Source organism: Colossoma macropomum, unplaced genomic scaffold (genome assembly GCF_904425465.1).
Source record: "Colossoma macropomum unplaced genomic scaffold, Colossoma_macropomum, whole genome shotgun sequence".
Lineage (NCBI taxonomy): Eukaryota > Metazoa > Chordata > Actinopteri > Characiformes > Serrasalmidae > Colossoma > Colossoma macropomum.
In genome coordinates, this window is record NW_023495737.1 from 62,981 (window position 1) to 82,534 (window position 19,554).

The 19,554-nt window shown below is 40.8% G+C and overlaps 1 protein-coding gene across 1 annotated transcript in view; it reads right to left on the bottom strand.

The window, feature by feature from the left end:
• LOC118802900 (PH and SEC7 domain-containing protein 1) overlaps positions 1 to 18,492 on the bottom strand; it is a 57,910-nt gene extending 39,418 nt beyond the window's left edge. The window contains exons 1-6 of the mRNA XM_036563324.1: positions 17,101 to 18,492; positions 15,058 to 15,175; positions 12,495 to 13,029; positions 10,175 to 10,624; positions 2,233 to 2,424; positions 1,470 to 1,550 (exon numbers count right to left, since the gene is read on the bottom strand). Of these exons, the coding sequence (XP_036419217.1) occupies positions 1,470 to 1,550; positions 2,233 to 2,424; positions 10,175 to 10,624; positions 12,495 to 13,029; positions 15,058 to 15,175; positions 17,101 to 18,384 (2,660 nt within the window). The 5' untranslated portion in view covers positions 18,385 to 18,492. The remainder of the gene's footprint in view (positions 1 to 1,469; positions 1,551 to 2,232; positions 2,425 to 10,174; positions 10,625 to 12,494; positions 13,030 to 15,057; positions 15,176 to 17,100) is intronic.
• Between the last annotated feature and the right edge of the window lie 1,062 nt (positions 18,493 to 19,554).

Below are 19,554 nucleotides of genomic sequence, written 5' to 3' on the forward strand. Positions count from 1 at the left end.
AATCTGTGGCAATGTTTATGCCAAATACACTGTGCTTTGAATAAACATGACCAGCAGAGGGCGTAAAAACTTGCAGTGCATGGCAGCGTTGCAAATACCCGGTATGGTGAAGATATTGAAAAAAAGCCAAACCCCTAAAAATTGCACCCTTCAAAACTCTTATGAAAAAATACAGTTAACATATACTGTAATCTAGTCTACTTTTTAAAAGCACCTCTGAGTATTTAGGAATTAAATGGTAGTTCATGACTTCTGTATTAATATATAGGTGACATGTAAGCCAATTATCCATCAACATAGAGAAGGTTGGAAATGAGACAAATTCAATAAGTCAACAGGTTGCCAACCTTTGCCTGATTTATGAAGGTTCCTGAAAATACCCATCTCCACTATTATGGCAATAAGTAAGAAAATTTAACAGGAGCTACAACTGTGTTTTGCTCTCACATACAGCGGGGTGGTTTAAGAAGAAAAACTTTCTTCAATAATCACAGATGGACAACTGCAGGAGTTGGCTGCCTTTAGGAGTCACCAAGTCTCCAGAAATACAGTCAGGCATCACCTCTGTGCCAACACATTATTTAAAAGGCTTGCCAGAATAAAGTCTCTGCTGTTATCAAATGACAAACATAAGCATGTAGAGGTCGTTAAACATCACAATGGCTCTGAAATTTGAACCAGTGTCTATATGACACAAAAATAGAGCTTCTGGGCAACAAAGAGGTGGGTTTTGTGTAAACAGAGTCAAGGTCATGCAGAAAGGAATAATTCTCCGTTAAGTATGGTGATGGAAGTGTAATGCTTTGGGGATGATTTAAACCCAAACTTGATCTTTATAAGAGATATGGCATCAAACACCTTTAAATATCAGATCACTGTAAGGAAGCTAAAGCGAAATGTTTTGTTTATTTGGTTAGATCTTTCATTTGATGGCTGGATCTTCTAGCAGGTCAATGATCTAAAGCCTCAAATATCCTACAGAAAATGGTTCACTGACAACAGAATGAAGCTTCTGCAGTGGCCATTTCAATTCCCTGATCAAAACCATGAACGCTCTCCAAGTAAGGAACAATCACTCAGAAGTGGCTTGAGATTTTCTGGAGGTTATCCTAATCCGGCTGAGTGCTGTTATCATGGCAAAGAGGTTACCCAAATGGAGTGCTGCCAAAACATTGTGGCTTTCGTATTTTATTTTCAGAAAAATGTTTTATTTTGCTGTCCGTATTTCTACTTTTTTGGGGGGGAGAATAATTTTACATCTCTCTCATTATTTACTGTAACTGTGAACTGATAGATAACAAACATTTTTCATCCTTACTAGGGGTGCTAGTAATTATGGAGGGCAGTGTTTTTTTTAACAAAAAACTTTATATGGAGTTTATAATTTCTGAATTTACACATGGCAAACAGATTAAGCACTTGTACTCATCATTTGTCTTCTTAAACCAATAAAAAAAAAGCACACTAACCTTAGCGCTTGGTCCAAAGTCTGTCCCGTAAAATTAAAGTAACCCAGGTACTCTTCAGCCACCATGCGACTGAAGTCATTGCTAGAACAAAAAAAGAAAGAAATCAAAAAGTTACAGTGAACAAAAATATGAACCGAAGAGAAAGAGAGACAAAGAAAGAGTTAGAGAGCATCAGCAAATGACAGATACGTCAGTTTAAGCTTTTCCAGAACAGTTGATAGGGGGTGAAGGAGGTTTGCTGTTCCCATGGTGCATCTGTCAGGGAGGAGAAAGCTCTTAAACTCTGAACACACAAAGGCACAGCACCACTGCCTGTCTCAACAACTGATCCATGCCAGCCAGCGGGGACGCAGACACGCAGAATGGCCCAGATATGACAGAAAGAGTCTGGAGACAAACAGAGGCCTGCAGTCAAATTTATCAAACTGCTCAGTAAGAGTGCTGATCTATGCTCAGATACGGCCTTTCAAATCCCAAATGAACATGATATACAGACATAATAAAATCTATAAAAGATGGAAATGGCGAAAAGCAACACCACCTACCAGGTCTACAGATCTAACACAGGAAATCTGCACTGAAAAGTTCATTTTTGTTAACCAGATTAAACATTAATTATTGTAATCCATATTTTATGACAAAAAACCCTCCAGACTACTAAATATTTCATTTCAACTGAAATCTTCTAAGACAATATCACAGGTGTGATGAAAGACAATAAAGTGCTAAAGCACTGGCTGATTAGAAGACATTCCTCACTCACTTCTTGCTTAAGTGACGTGCAACGTCACACTTCTTGAAGCCGTCAAGGTTGAAGAGCCGCTTGGCTAATCGCTTAGCAGCCTCCAGGTCAGCACGGTTACCGTTGGTCAGCGTGTCACTGCTCCCTAATCCCAAACGCTCACTCAGCTCTTGATCCAGGTCCACATCTGTGGCCAGCCTTGAAGACTTCTCCCTGCACATATTCAAAATATGGCAAAATATGAGGGACCTGAACCTAATTTCAACCAATCAGGGATAAAGAGAAAAGTTTTAATAAATTATAAAGACATACAACAATTTCTTTAACATAAATCTATGTTCCGTGGGTAGAAAAAAAGCACTTCATACATGTTTTTCTACAGATTTTACTGTGAGGACACTTGCACTGGATCGTTTGCTAACATTCGCACTAGAGTTCACAATCATGAATCCTGTGCCCAGTGGCGTACTGCTGGAGTTTTGGCTGTACTTGGAGGGGTATTGGCTGTCAAATGTGTCTTGGAAAGATGGATGCATTTACACTGCCATGACATGTGGCTCAAATGCACCTCAGACCACCTCCTGAAGTGGTTTAATTGATCAGATTTGTATTTGTTTTAAATGCATCTTGCATTTTCATGTGGCTTTCCCTTATTCAGATATAATCCTGATACTTTGCATGAAGTGACCAGATATAAACGGGGTCTATGTGTTGGCCCAATCATCGGGAGAATGCAAGTTGGATTCCCGGTGATGCCACAGCCATCCATTACCCGCGAGTCAAAGAGAGCATAACTAGCTCCCCCTCTCTCGTGATTCGTTAGTCAGCACGGGCATCTGTTAGCTAACATAACAGAATTGGCAGTTAGTGTGCTCCTGAGCTGTCCAATGATGTTGCATTAGTAGCAGTTTGAAAACGCAGTAGTGCTTCACATGACTCGGAGGAGGCACATGCTTGGCTTCACCCTTTTAGCACTAGAAGTCTCCTATCATAGGAAGACCTAGCTGACAGGTGGACATGAAAAATGACTAATGACTAAATTGAAAAGAGCTGTCACCGTCAGTGAAGTAAGCCATTTATTCTCTTATGCTTCAAACCATGGAGGAAAATTCTAAACAAACCCATCAGATATAGCAAAAACCTTAGAGCTGAATCCAGAAACTTTTCCTACTTTTCTCCGATCCTGGAAGAATGCAGAACAATCAAGGAGAGGAAATGAGCAGGAGGAAGGGAGACAATGAGCAGAAGCTGGGGAAATGGGACAGCTGATTCCTTACAATATCATTAAATCTGATGTTGACTATTTATGAACTGAGCCTGTACTCAATCGCAACTGCTACACAGAGCCAGACGGTTTCCATGTTTTACACCAAGTAAAAATTACACATCACAGACAATATATAAACACCAACAAAACACAGATTTGAAGAAGTACAGTTGGATTCCTCTGTGTTGTCCGTCTTCTCTGGATGTGCATGCTATGAGGTCACTGTATAATCTGCACGTCTTCTTGGGTAGCATACACATACGCATACACCTCCAGTATTCGGATAGCTGGTAAGATGAAGTCACAAAATCAGCTGTCAGGTCACAGAGGAAAGGGGGAATTTCAGCAGGAAAAAGCAGTAACTTTCAGGGTTTCTAGATGCAGCCCATGTGTGGCCACATGTATTGCTCAACAGTTCTGGCTTTGACAATACTTGACATTTGTCAGACTTTGATCAAAAGGTCATGGTCTATGGTATATAGAAATGGGAATGAGCAGGGATATAGTGTCAAAGCCATTTCAGTCTGCAGAACACATTCAGTTTAAACATACAGCTGTAACATGCGTTACATTTTCAAACATATCAGAACTAATCATCCAACATCAGCACCTGCTCTTGTGCCTGAATGTAATCAAATCCTCACAGCAGTGTTCCAACATCTAGTATAAAGCAGAGGGTACTATCTCCCTATTAATATTCTTGATTTCAGAAGAACTATTGGCCATATATTGTATATAATAATCACAAACATCAGCCTACTATACTTGTTCTTAAAATATCAGGGTTGCACATCTCTAGAGTACTGTAGGATTTGGATTGTTCTAAGACAGTCAAGTATCACTTTAAAACCCTCATTCTGGCAGCCACAATGATCTGAACACTCTAGTGCTTTTGGGAAACTCACTTCAGGGCATTAGTGAGCACTGGTTAAATTTAGCCACTTTATCAGTGACTCACACCTTAAATCCACGGACAAAAACAAACAGTAACACAAAAAGCTGACTCAAAAAAGGGAGTCAGAACAGGAAGCAGAACGGTTTCTAAAGCCTCTAAAGGTAGCGGACAAACAGGTTCCGGAAAATATTTCTATTACAGACAAGCAAGAGCAAAGCAACACTTGACATGTGAAGGGTGAGCTAGCACTGTGAGGCTTTTTCACTTCTCAAGAGAAAGTGGGGTCAGTTTTTGAATAATTTAATGCAGAGGTCACTTATCTTCTCCACAAAGGGGCAGTATGGCTCTGAGGTTTCATTCCAACTAAGTAGGAGCTCATATAACATACAAGTTTTTTGAAGACTGATCAACTGATTAAAAAGGTAGAATCAGCTGTGCTTCTATCTGACCAGAATGAAAAGCTGTAGCCACGCCGGCCCTTTGTGGATGAGTGATGGATTTCTGTGCTATAAAATATTACATAACATGACAAATTACATATTAAAACCCAAGTTTTTGGCCAGAATGCTCGTTATGTTCCCACTATCCATATCCATCATAAGGATTCCATTGTCATCACTGCAAAAAATGGTATCTAGGCAAGTGGAAGCATCTTAAATTTAATCAATATCTCTAATTTTTCTCATTATAAGATTGTTGTAAAACATATGATCATTTAACTTCTTCGTCTGTGTTTTTACTATTAGATATATTGACTAGAATTAGGATAATTTCATGTCAACATATCATTTTATACAGTGAGGGAGAAATATATGCGTTATACAACGCTTTGAAATGTCTGACGACAGAAATGTCAGTGTTTCATAACAGTTTACAACTCGACAAAACATTTATTCCTGTTTGACTTCAGCAGACAAACTGACAATACTGGAAATGTCAAACAACTTTTTTTTTTTTTAAACTCAATAAAACAAAACATAAGTGACAGCAGTCTTGTTACTAAGTAAATGAATTACTGTTGCGAGTCAATATGAAGGATTTTTCTTTTGCTTTTGCAAAAACTTATGTTAAAAAATTATGTTATTGTTTGCAAATTGCGTAAGTAAAGTAAGGAAACCCAGCCACTCTCTAGGATATTTTTTATAACTTTCCTCACTAACTACATTGACGAATCTTACCTGCATCCTGAATGCCGGCGTGCTGGGACGTACCTATCCTCTGACCCTCCAGAGTGCCAACAGAAAAATGACTGGGCCTTTTTATTCTGGCCCTCCCTGCTAACCCAACTGACGGACCTGGCTCTGATGACCCCTCCACTTCGGGACCCTGTGACCCTCTGACTCTGCCTCTTGCTCATTTCAGCAGTCCTGTTCTGCTCTTTGCCTGTCCTGATCCTGCAGTCACATGGAGGGTAGTGGTGGTCGTTACATTCTCTCATCTCTCGTTCATTTTCTGCCTCTGGTCTTTTCCTTAAAGTGAAAATACATGCGTGTTCCTGAAGTGCCAGCCTGCTCTGTATCCCTCACCACCACCCTCTTCCATCTCTCTCCCCATTACTCACTGTTTGTTCTGGAACTTGGCTGTTCTTTCGTTTCCACTGAGCTGTTATGCCGCCCTCCCCTCCCTCTCTGTAAACTTCTCCAATGACCTTCCACACAATCAGGCATGAATGGGGCAGAAAAATGGCCTTAATCCCAGTATCTCTCAGTGGTTGACTCTGCTAAGACCTATTCCATTTAAATTGTTTGCCTTTCATTAATTTAAGGAGTTTGTTTTGTTCATTGTGGCATCACACCTACCGGACACCTCCAATACAGGATATCTTCAAGTATCTCTCTAACTGGGAGGTAAAAGTCAATAACAATATAAAATTACCCTAAGATTTTACTGTCACAGGTACTGGTGAATCACAAATAGACTCCTTGCGAACACAGAACAGCAAACTGCCTGTGTTTGCCACAGAAAATTGTGACATTGTGAAAGACCATGCTCATGAAAAAAAACTGACTGCAGGAAAGAACGTCTATATCATTACTATTATTACTAGTGGTGGTAGTAATGGTAGAACCATTAGTTTCCAGTTGATTAACTTACTTCTTGATATATAGTGGAAAATACAATGTAAAGTTGCCCAACCCTACTTTCTTTTCAGCTACCGGCCTCTCTTTACCTTATTGATGCTTGATTCAGTGGATATTATCCATGCGGTTGACTAAGTATTGCAAAAAAACACATTTGGATTGACAGTTGGGGTGTGCCATATTCAACAAAGGACTAGTACAGCACTGTTGCGTAAAGGCTTTTCTTGCTTCACCACAATCACACTTGCCCAGTGACGATCAACTGTATCCTATCTTCATCAAAAGTATATTTATGGCCACACAAAACCACTTCCTCAAACCTCTTCCTTCAATTACCAGACCCCTAAATCTGAAAGCCAGAATCAACAAGCTAAACTTTTACACTATTCTCACATGAAAACAAGCACCTGACAGCAGGAAACAACAGTATACTTTGAGTGCGCAAACCAGGACAACAAGAGATGAAAAATGAGACAAGGGTGGAGAAAGATGGGCAGGGGCACTGACAGAGATAAAGAAAGGTGGACACGACTTCCTGCTGTGATGAGAAATTTCTTTTTGGTTGACCTGAATGGGCCTGTCCATTTGTCTCAAAGCTGAAGACAGACCTTGAATTAAACATGGTCTAGCAAACTCAGTGCCACCTGTCACTGGCTTTGGGGATCTGCTTTATCTATGATTTCAGGCAGGCTGAGATCTTTTTGAAGAGAGAACTTGGACTGGAAAGTGAGATGGAGAGATAGAGAGGAAAAAAAAACAAAGAGCACCGAGAGATAACAAAAAAGCAGAAACAAGTCATGCAAGAAAGAAAGAGAGAGTGTGATCAGTAGTAGTTTGGACTCTGAACTGTATTTTTCTGCTGTGGTGGACTTCAACGTCTGGCCCAGTAACTCACACAATAGAGGTACTGTTCCTCTCACGCAAACCAGACAGTGTAGTGTAGTCTCTCTCACCAAATTAGAGCTTTCACTATCGGAAGCCTTTAAAACCACTTCAATTAAAACTTATTTGAAAGTTTCCATTTCATGGAAGACCGAATCCCCCCCAGCAATATAAAAGTGTTTAATGTAAAAAGTGTTACGAGAACCATCACACACACACACACACACACATATATATATATATATATACACATACACACACACACACACACACACACACATACATACACAGATATACAAATACACAAATTTTTCTTTAAGCAGTACAGGGCGGCCAACCAGAGTGGAGGTCATTTGTATATATGAGTTGCAAGGTCACAGTAAGGGATAAAGAGAGATCATGCAAAAGTTAATTATGATCATTTTTGGTACATAAATCGACAAAAAACTGGACCTAAGGGGGGACAGTAAAATATAAGAAAAATGTAGGACATGGGCCGTGTAAAAGAACTGTGACAAAAATGCATATAAATAAGTCTGTGGATCAGGCTTTGTTTCTTACTGTAACAGAAACCATTAGGGGAATTTAAAATATGCTTTATTCTCATGCAAACTACCAAACAGACATTTCCAATTCATCAAGAAGGTAAATCAAATACTTCTTTAAATTGAGTAATTAAGTTTATTAAAGTAAGTGGGACAGCCCTAAAGCAAACAACAACTGAAGACTGGACCACAGTTTTGATACATGGCCTTTGAGTGAATTGATAACCGACCCAAATAAAGAACACAAATAGCCCTTTGAGGCCACCTTGTGGTTCCTCTAAAATATTACAAGTTGTTTGTGATAAACCAGCTGTCAGAGGATTTGAGGAGCTTCAATCCCAGATGAAACTGCAGCCACTGAACTTCAGGAAAAAACATATTCTCATACCGCTATATATAGGAAATCGCCTTTGGACTATATCACAAGTTGCTCTGAGGAAAAGTGTTAGCTAAATGACTACGTAAATGAAAACAGCAGGGCTTGTATCTACATTATTGTCTGATTGAAGTATTTTAATATGCATTGGCAATCAACAGCAGAAACTGCTGCCTTTTTTCAAAATACGCGTAAATGTGTGTGTATATCAACAACTGCTAGTAGTAGTGTAGCTATTTTGACTGTGCATCAGCAAAGCGCAGTGACCTTCAGCTCACATTCACACACACCTGCCTAACTACACACAGCCCCCCCACACCTGTCTGAAGAGGAACAGCCTGCTGCTTCAGTGACCTGACTCCATTCTCAGAAAGGCAAAGTCTTATGTTTAAAGCTGCAGCGTATGCATTACAACTATCACCCGGAGAGTTAGCACCACTTAGCTTGCACTTGACCTCGACCAGTAGTGTTGGAAACACTTCAGAAAAGACTGGTTAACTATCAATTTCCTATCCCATAAGAATACATTAAACTGCAGGTTAACCCTCACAGATAAGGGCCTTGGTTTATAAACTGAATGATAAAATTTTAAGAAACAATAAAAATATAATGCAACGTATACTCTATGCCACCACTCAAGCAAAAGCTGCCAATCGTGTCTCATAATATGAAAATGAGATGGATTTTTTTTTTTTAATGGAAAAAAGCTGGAATTTTTGGGGGATGGAATACGACTTCAGATGACGTTTCTGAGGCTGGAATAGCTCTGTGTAAATACATCAGGTCTACACACTGATCATGAACTGTTATTGCTGGTTACTATTTCTTTACAGCCAAACTGGCCAATGGCTGATAAGTTTGGCCAATTTTAACTAGCCTTTTATTAAAAACCCAAAGCTCACACATGAAACACACTTGTACATTTCTAGTACTTTCTATCAGCTAAACATAAACAGCAATATTTAACACGGGCCAAACTGGCATTTTAAGCTCTTAAAAAAAAAATTGCCTATTTAAGCAACAAATCAAAAAATAAAGTGTGACATCAAGAGTAAGAGGCAACTGAGTATTTAGCACAATGAGTTCTGGATAAACACTACAGATGCACTGATACAGAAACTGTGGGCCAATGCTGATATCCGATATTTTTCAGACACATATCTATTGATGCAGATACCAACACAAACATATAAACATTTATAAAACACAGAAATTGAGACAGCATCAACTTGGATTAGCATTGTGGAGAAACATAAAATATTTGTACCTGTTTATAAATGCAGCAAAATAAATAAAGTGCAGATATTTAAGCACAGAAGCCCAGCATGACCTAAACATTGTGCTCTTCTGCAGTACAGTAATAATATCATCATCTGTCCAAAGCAAATACCTACCAATGCAGACGTGTAACTGATATTATTGTGCACCCCTAATAATTATGAAATTTCGGTAGAGGTTTAGCAGCAGCGTTCAAGTACAGTGTGAATCCACTTACCTGACTCACACAGATTGGCCAAAATCAAAATAATAAATTGTCCGATTGTTGATGTTGGGAGCAAACTGCTGATTCCAATCTTGGCTGGTTTCAATCATGCATCCCTATTTCAAGGCTGCTCTGTAGCTATGCTATTAGGAGTTTAGCAATACACTCGGCCCACAATTTGATCCAGGTTGATGTTCAGTACTGGGTTTACGATGTTATACTCTCACGATATTTTGAACAATATTCAAATGAAGAAAAATGATGACTGTATCCATCTGATTGAGCAACTTACTAATGAACATGCTGGAGTGAGCTGTTGACTTACGGTGGTTGTTTGTAATCTTGTGTTCAAACAATACATTTCCATAATTTATAGAATTTCCATTCTCCTTTTCATTCTACTTTATATGTGCATGTGGGTCTCTCTCTCTTACCTGGGGAGTATATACATAGGGTTGCTGGTCCAGCTGTGTCCACCTGACCTGTCGTCTGAGCCACTGCTGAGCCGTTCACTGGATGGTGCCCTTGTGGCGTCCGAGTCCCCTGTGATGGTTAGTGCTGACTCAGAAACACTGGGCATCTCAACATGTGCCAGTGGGGCGAAGCTCAGCTCCACAATCTGCCGCGCACTCTGGTACATCTGACCCTTCACCTGTGGGGTCAGCGTTGGGAGGTCAAACGTCAGCACAGTCTGTGTGCTGGAAGTCAGAAGGTCCAGGCTGTCCAGACTGTTGTAGGAGGTGCCTTTGGCTCGGTGAGACTCCATGATGCTCTCAAAATGACGACTGAAGGTGTCCAGGTTGTCACCTGAGTGACGGCGCGGACCTCGCACCAGAACAGGCGACTTCAGGGCAGGGTGAAACTTATAGAAACTGTCAACGGGTCTGGAAAACAAGGAAGGTGGAAACATGGAAAAATTGCTTTCAATTACAAACTCAATCTGGTTCAACACAGTCAGGTCTATAAAAGGGGAATTGCACTGATTTTTCTCAACTTCAGTAGAATTTGCTCTAGGACTACAAGATTAATCATACTTTTATCATTAATTCTATCTATATGCACATCCACTATGTTCACAAAAAGACTGCAATGACAGCATGGATCAAATACCATTACACGTAATTTACACGTACAGTGCAATTTATAAACAAGCATACTGGCAGGGAGGCAGCATTAAGAGCCACGTCCACTATTAAACTCCAAGTATACTTGTCTTAGGCAGAACTCTGCTCCATTCCATCTTTAACCATTAGCCTACAACAAGACTTCAAACATCATGACTATTCTTCCTTCCTAGTGTTATGTGTGAAACATGTGTAGCAGTAATGCTGCTGTCACAACAACATTACCTCAAACTTGTACTACCTCATTACCTCAAACTTGCACTACCTCAAACATGCAAGGACCTTTTTTAATGAGTTAAAATATATTGTATTGTTTTTCTTGACCAAGAAAAAGACAGTAAGCAAACCTAAATATGACATTTTCTCCAAATTTTTGTGAACAATTTCTGTACATATTACATATATTGCACCAGGGCCTTTGTATATGTCATATTTTCAGATTTAATAGAATAGATTAAAATAGATTATAATAGATTCAATTTTCCCCCAATACATTATATACTTGTATCTTGCATTCAGCAACAAAACAGTAATTTGTGCACTAAAATGTGCTCCCTTTAGAGAATGTGTTAACTTATTTTCACTGATAAAATCAATAAAAACATGTAATTTGACCAGGGCACCCACATTTTTTCATACAATTGTATATAATAATCAATTTTTGTAGGCCTGTATAGAAAAATCTCTACAAAGAATGCTGACCTTTTTCTAACAGCCTTAAAGTGCACAAACATAACGCGTTTGCAATTCTAATGTAAGTAGTTATTACAATTTCATTATTTTTATCAATGAATGATGCTTTTTTCTTTGCCGTTTGCTTAAATGGAAAGTTAGTTTGATTTCTGATGAATAACACAGTAACCAAAAAAGTCGCAGTTGCAAACCCAATCAGTGACACACTAATTTAATTATAGTTTATCACTCATTTCATCATTGCAACATCCAAGAACCTTATCAAACATCAAATTTTATGTCCATGTAATGCAGCCCTAATTTGCTTACTGGGAAGCAAACAAAATCATGCAGATTTTGCATGCAGTTTTAAAGAAAAATAGTCCATTCCAGATTTTATTACAATGTTAGTGACAGGATTCAGCGCAAAGATATCCATTTTGGCTGTTGTCCAAACAAACAATGAAGCTGTACACATCTCTTCATATGTGTTAATGTAACATTCCTAACACTAAAATGATGGTAAATCAAAAAAAAAAAAAATGTTTTCTTTGAATATTACATTTGCAATACAATTCCCTGCAGCTCCTCTAATGGACAGTAGTAGCTTCAATTTTCAAGTGCCAATTTGTTGACTTGGTGCAGCAAAGCCCCACCTATCCTACCGGGTGGAGAGGTTCATGCATTGCATTGTAAGAGTTTTGCAGATTTACCACCATTTTAGTTTTATCAACATTACATATGAAAACACAAATAGCTTGACTGGCTGACTGGATAACAAACAAACTGGGTGATGAAAATCTTTGTGATGTAAATGTTTTGACACTTGATTCCTCTCACTAAAGAAATGGTGATAAATTTCTCTAGCATGGACCATTTTTCATAAAAACACTATGTTGGAATTTTAAAAATTGGGATGAAAAGTTCAATTCTGTCTGTGTGCGTACTTCAATGATACCTTTTGAGCAACATGCTAAGGATCTCCTCCTCTTCTTGCTCCTGACTGGACAGCTGCCTCCTCAAGTCTCCTTGTGTCCGTACACTGGCCCAGCTGGCTACATCTTCTTCCTCTTCCTCCTCCAGCTCCTCTTCCTCCTTGGCCCCGTCCTCCTCCTCCTCTCCATCTGTCCGCTCGTATGGTGTTCCGCCCAGTGGACTGCTGCCGGTACCAGAGGTGCCCATAACGCTGCGGTTGCTGCCGAATGCTGAGTCAGAATCATCCTTGTCCGCCAGCAGCACCTCGTCAATGTCCGTCTCCCGGTAGCACCGTAACGGAACAGCATCCAGATCCGTTTCTGAGTACTTCAGGGTCCGGCGAATTATACCTGTTTTGGGGGAGGTGCCTGGAGCAGCAGGGGGTGGGGTTACAAGCTCCACCTCCACATGGTGCACATCATGATTGGCTCGGAGAGCAAGCTCCTCTAACGGTAGGGAATTTGGTGGGGTTGGGGTGGAATGACCACTGGGAGGCGCTGTAGTTGGGTCTAGGACATCTAAGTTAAAGAATGAAGCAAATAAATCAAGAGTTTGACATTTTTCTTGGACAAAAGAAATAAGGAAGGAAAGGCAATGTGTAACTCAAGACTCTTTACACTGGAATTGTGTGCTTTCTGTACAGCTTAAGTATCCCAGTGGTTAGCTGAATTATGAAAACGCTGCAGTAACGATGGAAAATGCCTTATTTTTCATGTGGAAAGCACATGAACATGGCTTCGGAAATCACTTGTAGTCTGAAGTTTCTCCAGCAGGGAGCGCTATTAGCATGCAAGTTGCTGCAAACTTGCAGCAGAAGAAGGGAGATTGGGGTGTATGATACTATCAATCATCAACATTTTATGAACTTGAAAATTTTGTGCTATTTATTTTTAGATACCACCCAGGCCTCATGGCTACTCGATGTACATACTGCCATCTCAAGAAAGACGCTCTATGGGTAAAACATGCAACTGTTTGCAAGTAGAAAACGTCCAAAAAGTTAAACATAGTTTTTAATCATTTTTAATTTTAGCAAGCGGAGTGCCTAAAACCCCCTTTTCCATAATAAAATCATGGTAACGCACTGCCTCGAGTGGCTTATTGCTTTTATAAAACAGTGGACAACATAAAATATGATAAAATACACAATTTATCAGTAAATAATTCAGGTTATTATTAATAATAATCAACATAAACAAGTATTCTGCCAAGAAATGCAATTCATTTAGAACACAATATTGTTGCCAAGGAACCACGGACTGCTGAATAAGTAGAACATTCAGGCACCTGTCACTGTATATTGCAGTCATTTCAGGAATGTTTAATGCGCTGATAAAGCACTGTTTAATGCAAAACCTTCACTTTATATGTAATTTTTGGTCACCAAATTATCGAAGGTCTTATTTAGCACCAAGCTAATACTAACTCTCTCCATGCTGGGTTAAATCTCAAATGACTCCCTGCTCCCTACAGTGCACTAGTTAGGAATTTAAATATGTAGAGAGCAGGGAGTCATTTGAGATTTAGCCCAGCATGGAAAGAGTTAGCGTTAACTTGATGCTCCTGCGCTCCAACAGTGCATAATATAGCTAACAAACAGCCATTTGGGATTTAGCCACATCCATACCCGACAAATAGAGCACTATTCTGGCTGAAGAAGCAAGAATTTCATTACTTATATTGCACACTATTTAGGGAGTATAGAGCCGTTTGAGATTCAGCCTGAGCTTGAGGCAGATCTGACTAAAACACAGACATCTGAAAAGTGTAAACTATTGAAGTGACATTTTTTAGACTTTTATGTTGCTGTTTTATGTTAAATTCTATTATGAGTTCTTTAATTCAATCCTGTGATATTAAAGATGGAGTTGTTTGCATGTTTGCTATCCTATTAGCTAGCTGACCAGCCTAGTTGTGGTTAAGAAAATAAATTGTCAGTCTCTCTGTTTAAACAAAGCAGGTTCTTACTTCATCAGTTCACTCAGTGGTCCATGCGAGCAGCATTATAGTCAAAGATTATTCCATTAACAGCATAAGGATTTTTTTCATGAGGTGACACAGAAATACAGAGTTCAGTTGTTGTAAGGCAGTCACTACTGCATAAAATAAAGTTTTGTTTTAATGTTTGGGGTCAACCACTTGAGGTAGGAGAATACATATCAACTTGATTTGGGCCACAAAAAAATACAGTAAATGCTTTTTTGAGGGCATTCATTTTTAAGAAAAAACAAGAAAACTCCTTTTTCACAGGATATGATAGAATATTACTGACAGGACTATTTGCACAGGTTAACACTTTGTTGTATATTAGGTAAAAGGTGGCACAATGTTTACCGAGGTGGGATCACGCAGCCTGTAAAAAACCTCTAGCATTGTAGATTTAGATGGGACCAATATCACTAAGAAACACTGGTAATAACTAATCCAGGTTATACTGTGTAGCTGATTATATCTAATCAACTATACATTAACATGTACTGATTCACAAACAAACCCAAAGGGAAATATACAGTGTGATAGACAAAAACAACAGACAGATCACTCACTCTTCTCTCGTTCCTTTGTTGTGGTCTCTGTTGTGGTGCCGAACAGGAACTCCCACTTAGCTCTAGCAATCTTCTGACAGTGCAGAGATGGTCCCATTACCAGAGGACCACCGTCAGACTACAACACAAAGTCACACTCATGTTTACACATTCTGCTGTTTTCTAATCATGAAATCTCTCTTCTTCACAGCCATTTTAACACATTTAGCTCTCTATCACCTCCTTCCTCTGTCTCCCACACAGATTTGTTAACATTCTTCTCTGTTGCTTTCTAGCCCTCCCGCTCACTCAAACACATGGTACATCATTACAGGTACTAAAACACAAATTAACAGTTTACTTATTCACAAGAGGTGTAAAACGGCATCATGGTGCATCAACCTCCAACCATGCTAATTTTGGTATGTTAGAATTGAACAGAATGTTTTTAAAAAATATTACTTCTTCATTGTTTTTTATTTGCTTTTATTTGTTATTTTATCAGACCTACTTAAAAAGTTACTTCTTGTGGTAACAAGCAACTGAACTATTTATATTCAAGTTAAAAAACTACACTGATTGAAAGAATTGTTCATTTAAATTCAGTTGTTCATTTTCTCTCTCTCTCTCTCTCTCTCTCTCTCTACACACACACATATACACATATACACATATATACATATACACACACACACACACACACACACACATATATATATGTGTGTGTGTGTGTGTGTGTGTGTGTGTATAGATAGATACACATACATACACACACTATCCTGATTGGGTATACAAGGAGAATTCATAAAAGGCTCAGTCGCCTCTCTCTGAAAAACTGTATACAGTCCAGCAGTTCAAAAACAACGTTTCTCAAAGCACAATTTCAAGAATTTTAGGGATTTCACTAGAGATGGAAGGATTGATTGGCTATGTGTCGGATTTGGCCAATATTTCACCAACTTAGCAAATCCTGAGAGCTGAACAGTGACGTAAATCATGAGCCATATTTTGCCCTGCGTGAGGCCTCTTAGTCACAGGACAACGCAGTTCCTCGTTCAAATGCTAGAAGGAAATACAGAGCTTTTGACTTTGGACTACAGGACTAAAGAGAGGCTGCTCTATTTTCTGGGCTGTACAGATGCATTAAAATCAGGCTGAAAAATCAGAGCTCCACTGTCATGGTTGCAACTCAAACAAACATGTCAGGAAAGTGGTAGAACTGTTGCTTGTAGCAGAGCACAAAAGCTTATGACAAGCAACACGCTGACTGAAAAATGTGGAGGTTAAAAACAATATATGGCAGACAAGAGCTGAAAGGCTATGAATGACGGTGAGTACGTTACAGTGACTGTATTCAGCTAGCTCTTGTAGGAGGTGGTGGAACTCCCTGTGTTGTTGTCTTGTTTGTAGAGTGGGATGTACCCAGTGTATGCACCGTTTAGTTGCAGTGCTTCCAAGAAAAAAAGTTTTCAGAGTATTTAGACTGAAAAGCGCTTCAGACTTGATGTGAAGGTCCCACTAATTTAAACTGGCATCTGTTTTTTCGTCCAATCAACCAATTGTGCTGAAAGGTGACTGCCAATCAGTATCCACGCTAAAAACACTGGTCAGTCCATCTCTAGATTTCTCCATCTACGGTCAATAATATTATTAAAAAATTCAGAGAAACCAGAGAAAGCTCTGCGCGTAAAGGGCAACGACCTCAGATGATGCTACATTAAAAACAGGCATGCTTCTGTAAAGAATATAACCGCATGGGCTTGTCAGTAAACATGTCATCAATGTTTGTCACTGCATCGACACTAACCAAGAGATGCAAAATTGGGACACCAAACATCTTGGCGGATAGACAACATCTGTGTTGAGTAGATAGTTGTGGATATTAGATTTTTCCCCAAACTATTCCTTTAGAAGCATTCCAAATTAAATAATAAAATATCAATACTTTGGCCTCTATGTATGGATACTATCTTTAAACCCAAAATATTGCAATATTATTCTGTGTTGATGTTTTCTCCCGCTTCTATTTAACAACACTCAAAAGTAATCATGGTAATGTCTCACCTGTATCCCTGAGCTGGCATGTTCAGTCTGGTTGCTGTTGCTGCTGGACTCCGGCGATAGACATTCTCTGTCCCCGAGACTACCTGTGACCCCACTGGAGCTGGGAGATGAGCCTGGCACTCCGTTCTGCTCTCCTTCACCCCTCTCTTCATGCTCCCCCTCCAGAACCACAGGGCCTAGAAGCAGAGCCTGCCTGCGTGTCCACTCTGTCTGCCTCTCCTGCTGGATTAAAGCAGCTCTTTGCCCTCTCTCCTCTCTGCTCACTACACTCTGAACATTATAGCCCTCATCTCCTCTCACCATTACACTCTCCATCTGTTCTTGCTGCACAATTCCTTCTATCTCATTCTCTTGTTTCTCTCCTGGTCTAAACATCTCCATTTCTTTCTCCTCCTGATCCCGCCACGTCTGCATGGAGGTCCAGCTGATCGGTGCCTCCTCAATCCGCTGACCAATAAGTAGCCTCCTGGAAATCTCCACACTGTCAGATGGGGTATGGTCAACTCTGACTTCGCTGCACCTCTCTGGGTACAGGTCCCAGGCCTCCTCGTGGGACCAACCGATGTACTGTGGCACCCTCCGGCGGTGCAACGTGGGGCTTTCTGTGCTTGTGATGTCACTCCTATGCAAGCGAGGGTCCCGTAAGGGGGAGCCCACGTCCATTTTGGACAGCCACGGATGCATAATTCGGGATGGGATAGCTGGGGATTCAGGGGCTCCTCCTATTGGGATCGGACTATGGGAGTGATTGGCCAGTTCGCATCTTGCTTCCGCGCTCTGATTGGTTGAGGACTCTGTCATCTGTGCGCAAGGAGGAGCCCCATTTGTTATTGGGCTTTCGGAATGTGGTCCATGCACAGGGATGTTCATTTTCATAACTGGGCTCTGATGATGTAAGGGGCCATAGAGGGGCTGTCCCCCAAAAACATTATGGGAAGGGGACTTCCTGACCTCGTCGAAAATGACAGACACTTTGGTGGCTTCTTCTGCCAGCCTGCGTGCTACTTCTGGACTGTTCAGCGCCGAGGATGTATTGCTGCCACTAAGCTGGTTTAGACCTTCAGCATGGGTGTTAGTGATCACCAAACTGCCCTTTTGACCTGAGAGAGGACCGCCATTCTTCTGGGTGGGGCTGGACGGGACTTGCTGGGTTTGCTGGTGTTCATTAGGGCCTTTTTGAAGCCTGGGGCTTGAGTTTTGGTCTAAGGGGATGTTGGCGTGTCCCGTGTGGGATGAAAGGCGGTTTGAGGCAGGGCTCCTGGACAGGCCATATGAAACCCCCATCCTGTCTGCATTATTGTTTGTATGAGTGCTAGAGTCAGGTACAGGCGTCCCTGACCATGACTGACATCGTGCTTGCTGGTTGTGTCGGACACCAGGGCTCCAGTCAGACCCGCGGGCAAACTTTGACCTCAGCTGGGGTGACCCAAAGTCCTCCAGGGCCCGCTGGGTTGCGGCTCGTCCCACTGAGTCAACGTTGGCCCGGTTTAGAGCTGGTGAGCCAGCCTGCTGGTAAAGTGGACTGTTATTGCTGCAGGTGCTTGGGGACCAGGCCGGGTCACTGAACCTTTTATGAGGCTGATCGCCTTCCTCTCTTAGTATGTCATGTGGACTCTCCACTTTCTTGATATTAGCCTTCTCAATGTAGCTAAAGGTGACCACAGACGTGTGGCCGACCTCAGATGTCCGAGAGGAACCATAAGGACGACGGCAGCCTCTGCAGGGCGTCCCTGAGCCGGACCCTGGCACTGAAGCTGAGGGAGAAGAAGAATGGAAGTGTTTCACATGCTTACTGGCCATACTGTGACTCAGAGCAGCACACACATGCTGGCTCAGGTCTTCTGGAGGTGCAGAGGTTTGTGGGGAAAAGTCGGGGTGGTGTGCAGGCTGTAGCTGGAAGCTGACAGAGGCTTTAGGTGGAGGGGTGGAGGTGGAACAGTTCTCCATGGCGATGGGTGGAGATCTGAGGTGCTAGTTGTGCTAGTTCAGTTATAGCTTCGACAAGTGCTGCTCATTTGTATGCTCTATCTCCAGGACTGCATTTCCCATCATGCCCTGGTGCAGATCACACCTCCACAATGAAAGACTTCTAAAGATTGTGGCATCTCTTTCATGCCATTGTAAGAGACAGTGAGAGGCAGAAAATTGTCTTTCTTCTTCTACATGTCAGAGTTGTCTGGCTGCTTGTGTTTATTTTTAGTTCAAACCCATGTCCTTCACAGAGAGAGAGATAGAGAGAGAGAGAGAGAGAGAGAGAGAGAGAGGGAGTGAGAGAGAGAGAGACAGAGAGAGAGAAAGAGAGAACACACAATGTCAATGCTTTTGAAAATACACTGTGCATGCTAAAGCAGGCTAAATGTGAAGTACATCAAAATCACTAATCCAGTTAAAAACAGCAAAGTGGCTGGGGGCTTTAATGCCTCTGTACAGTCATGGGACATCAATACAATTGGA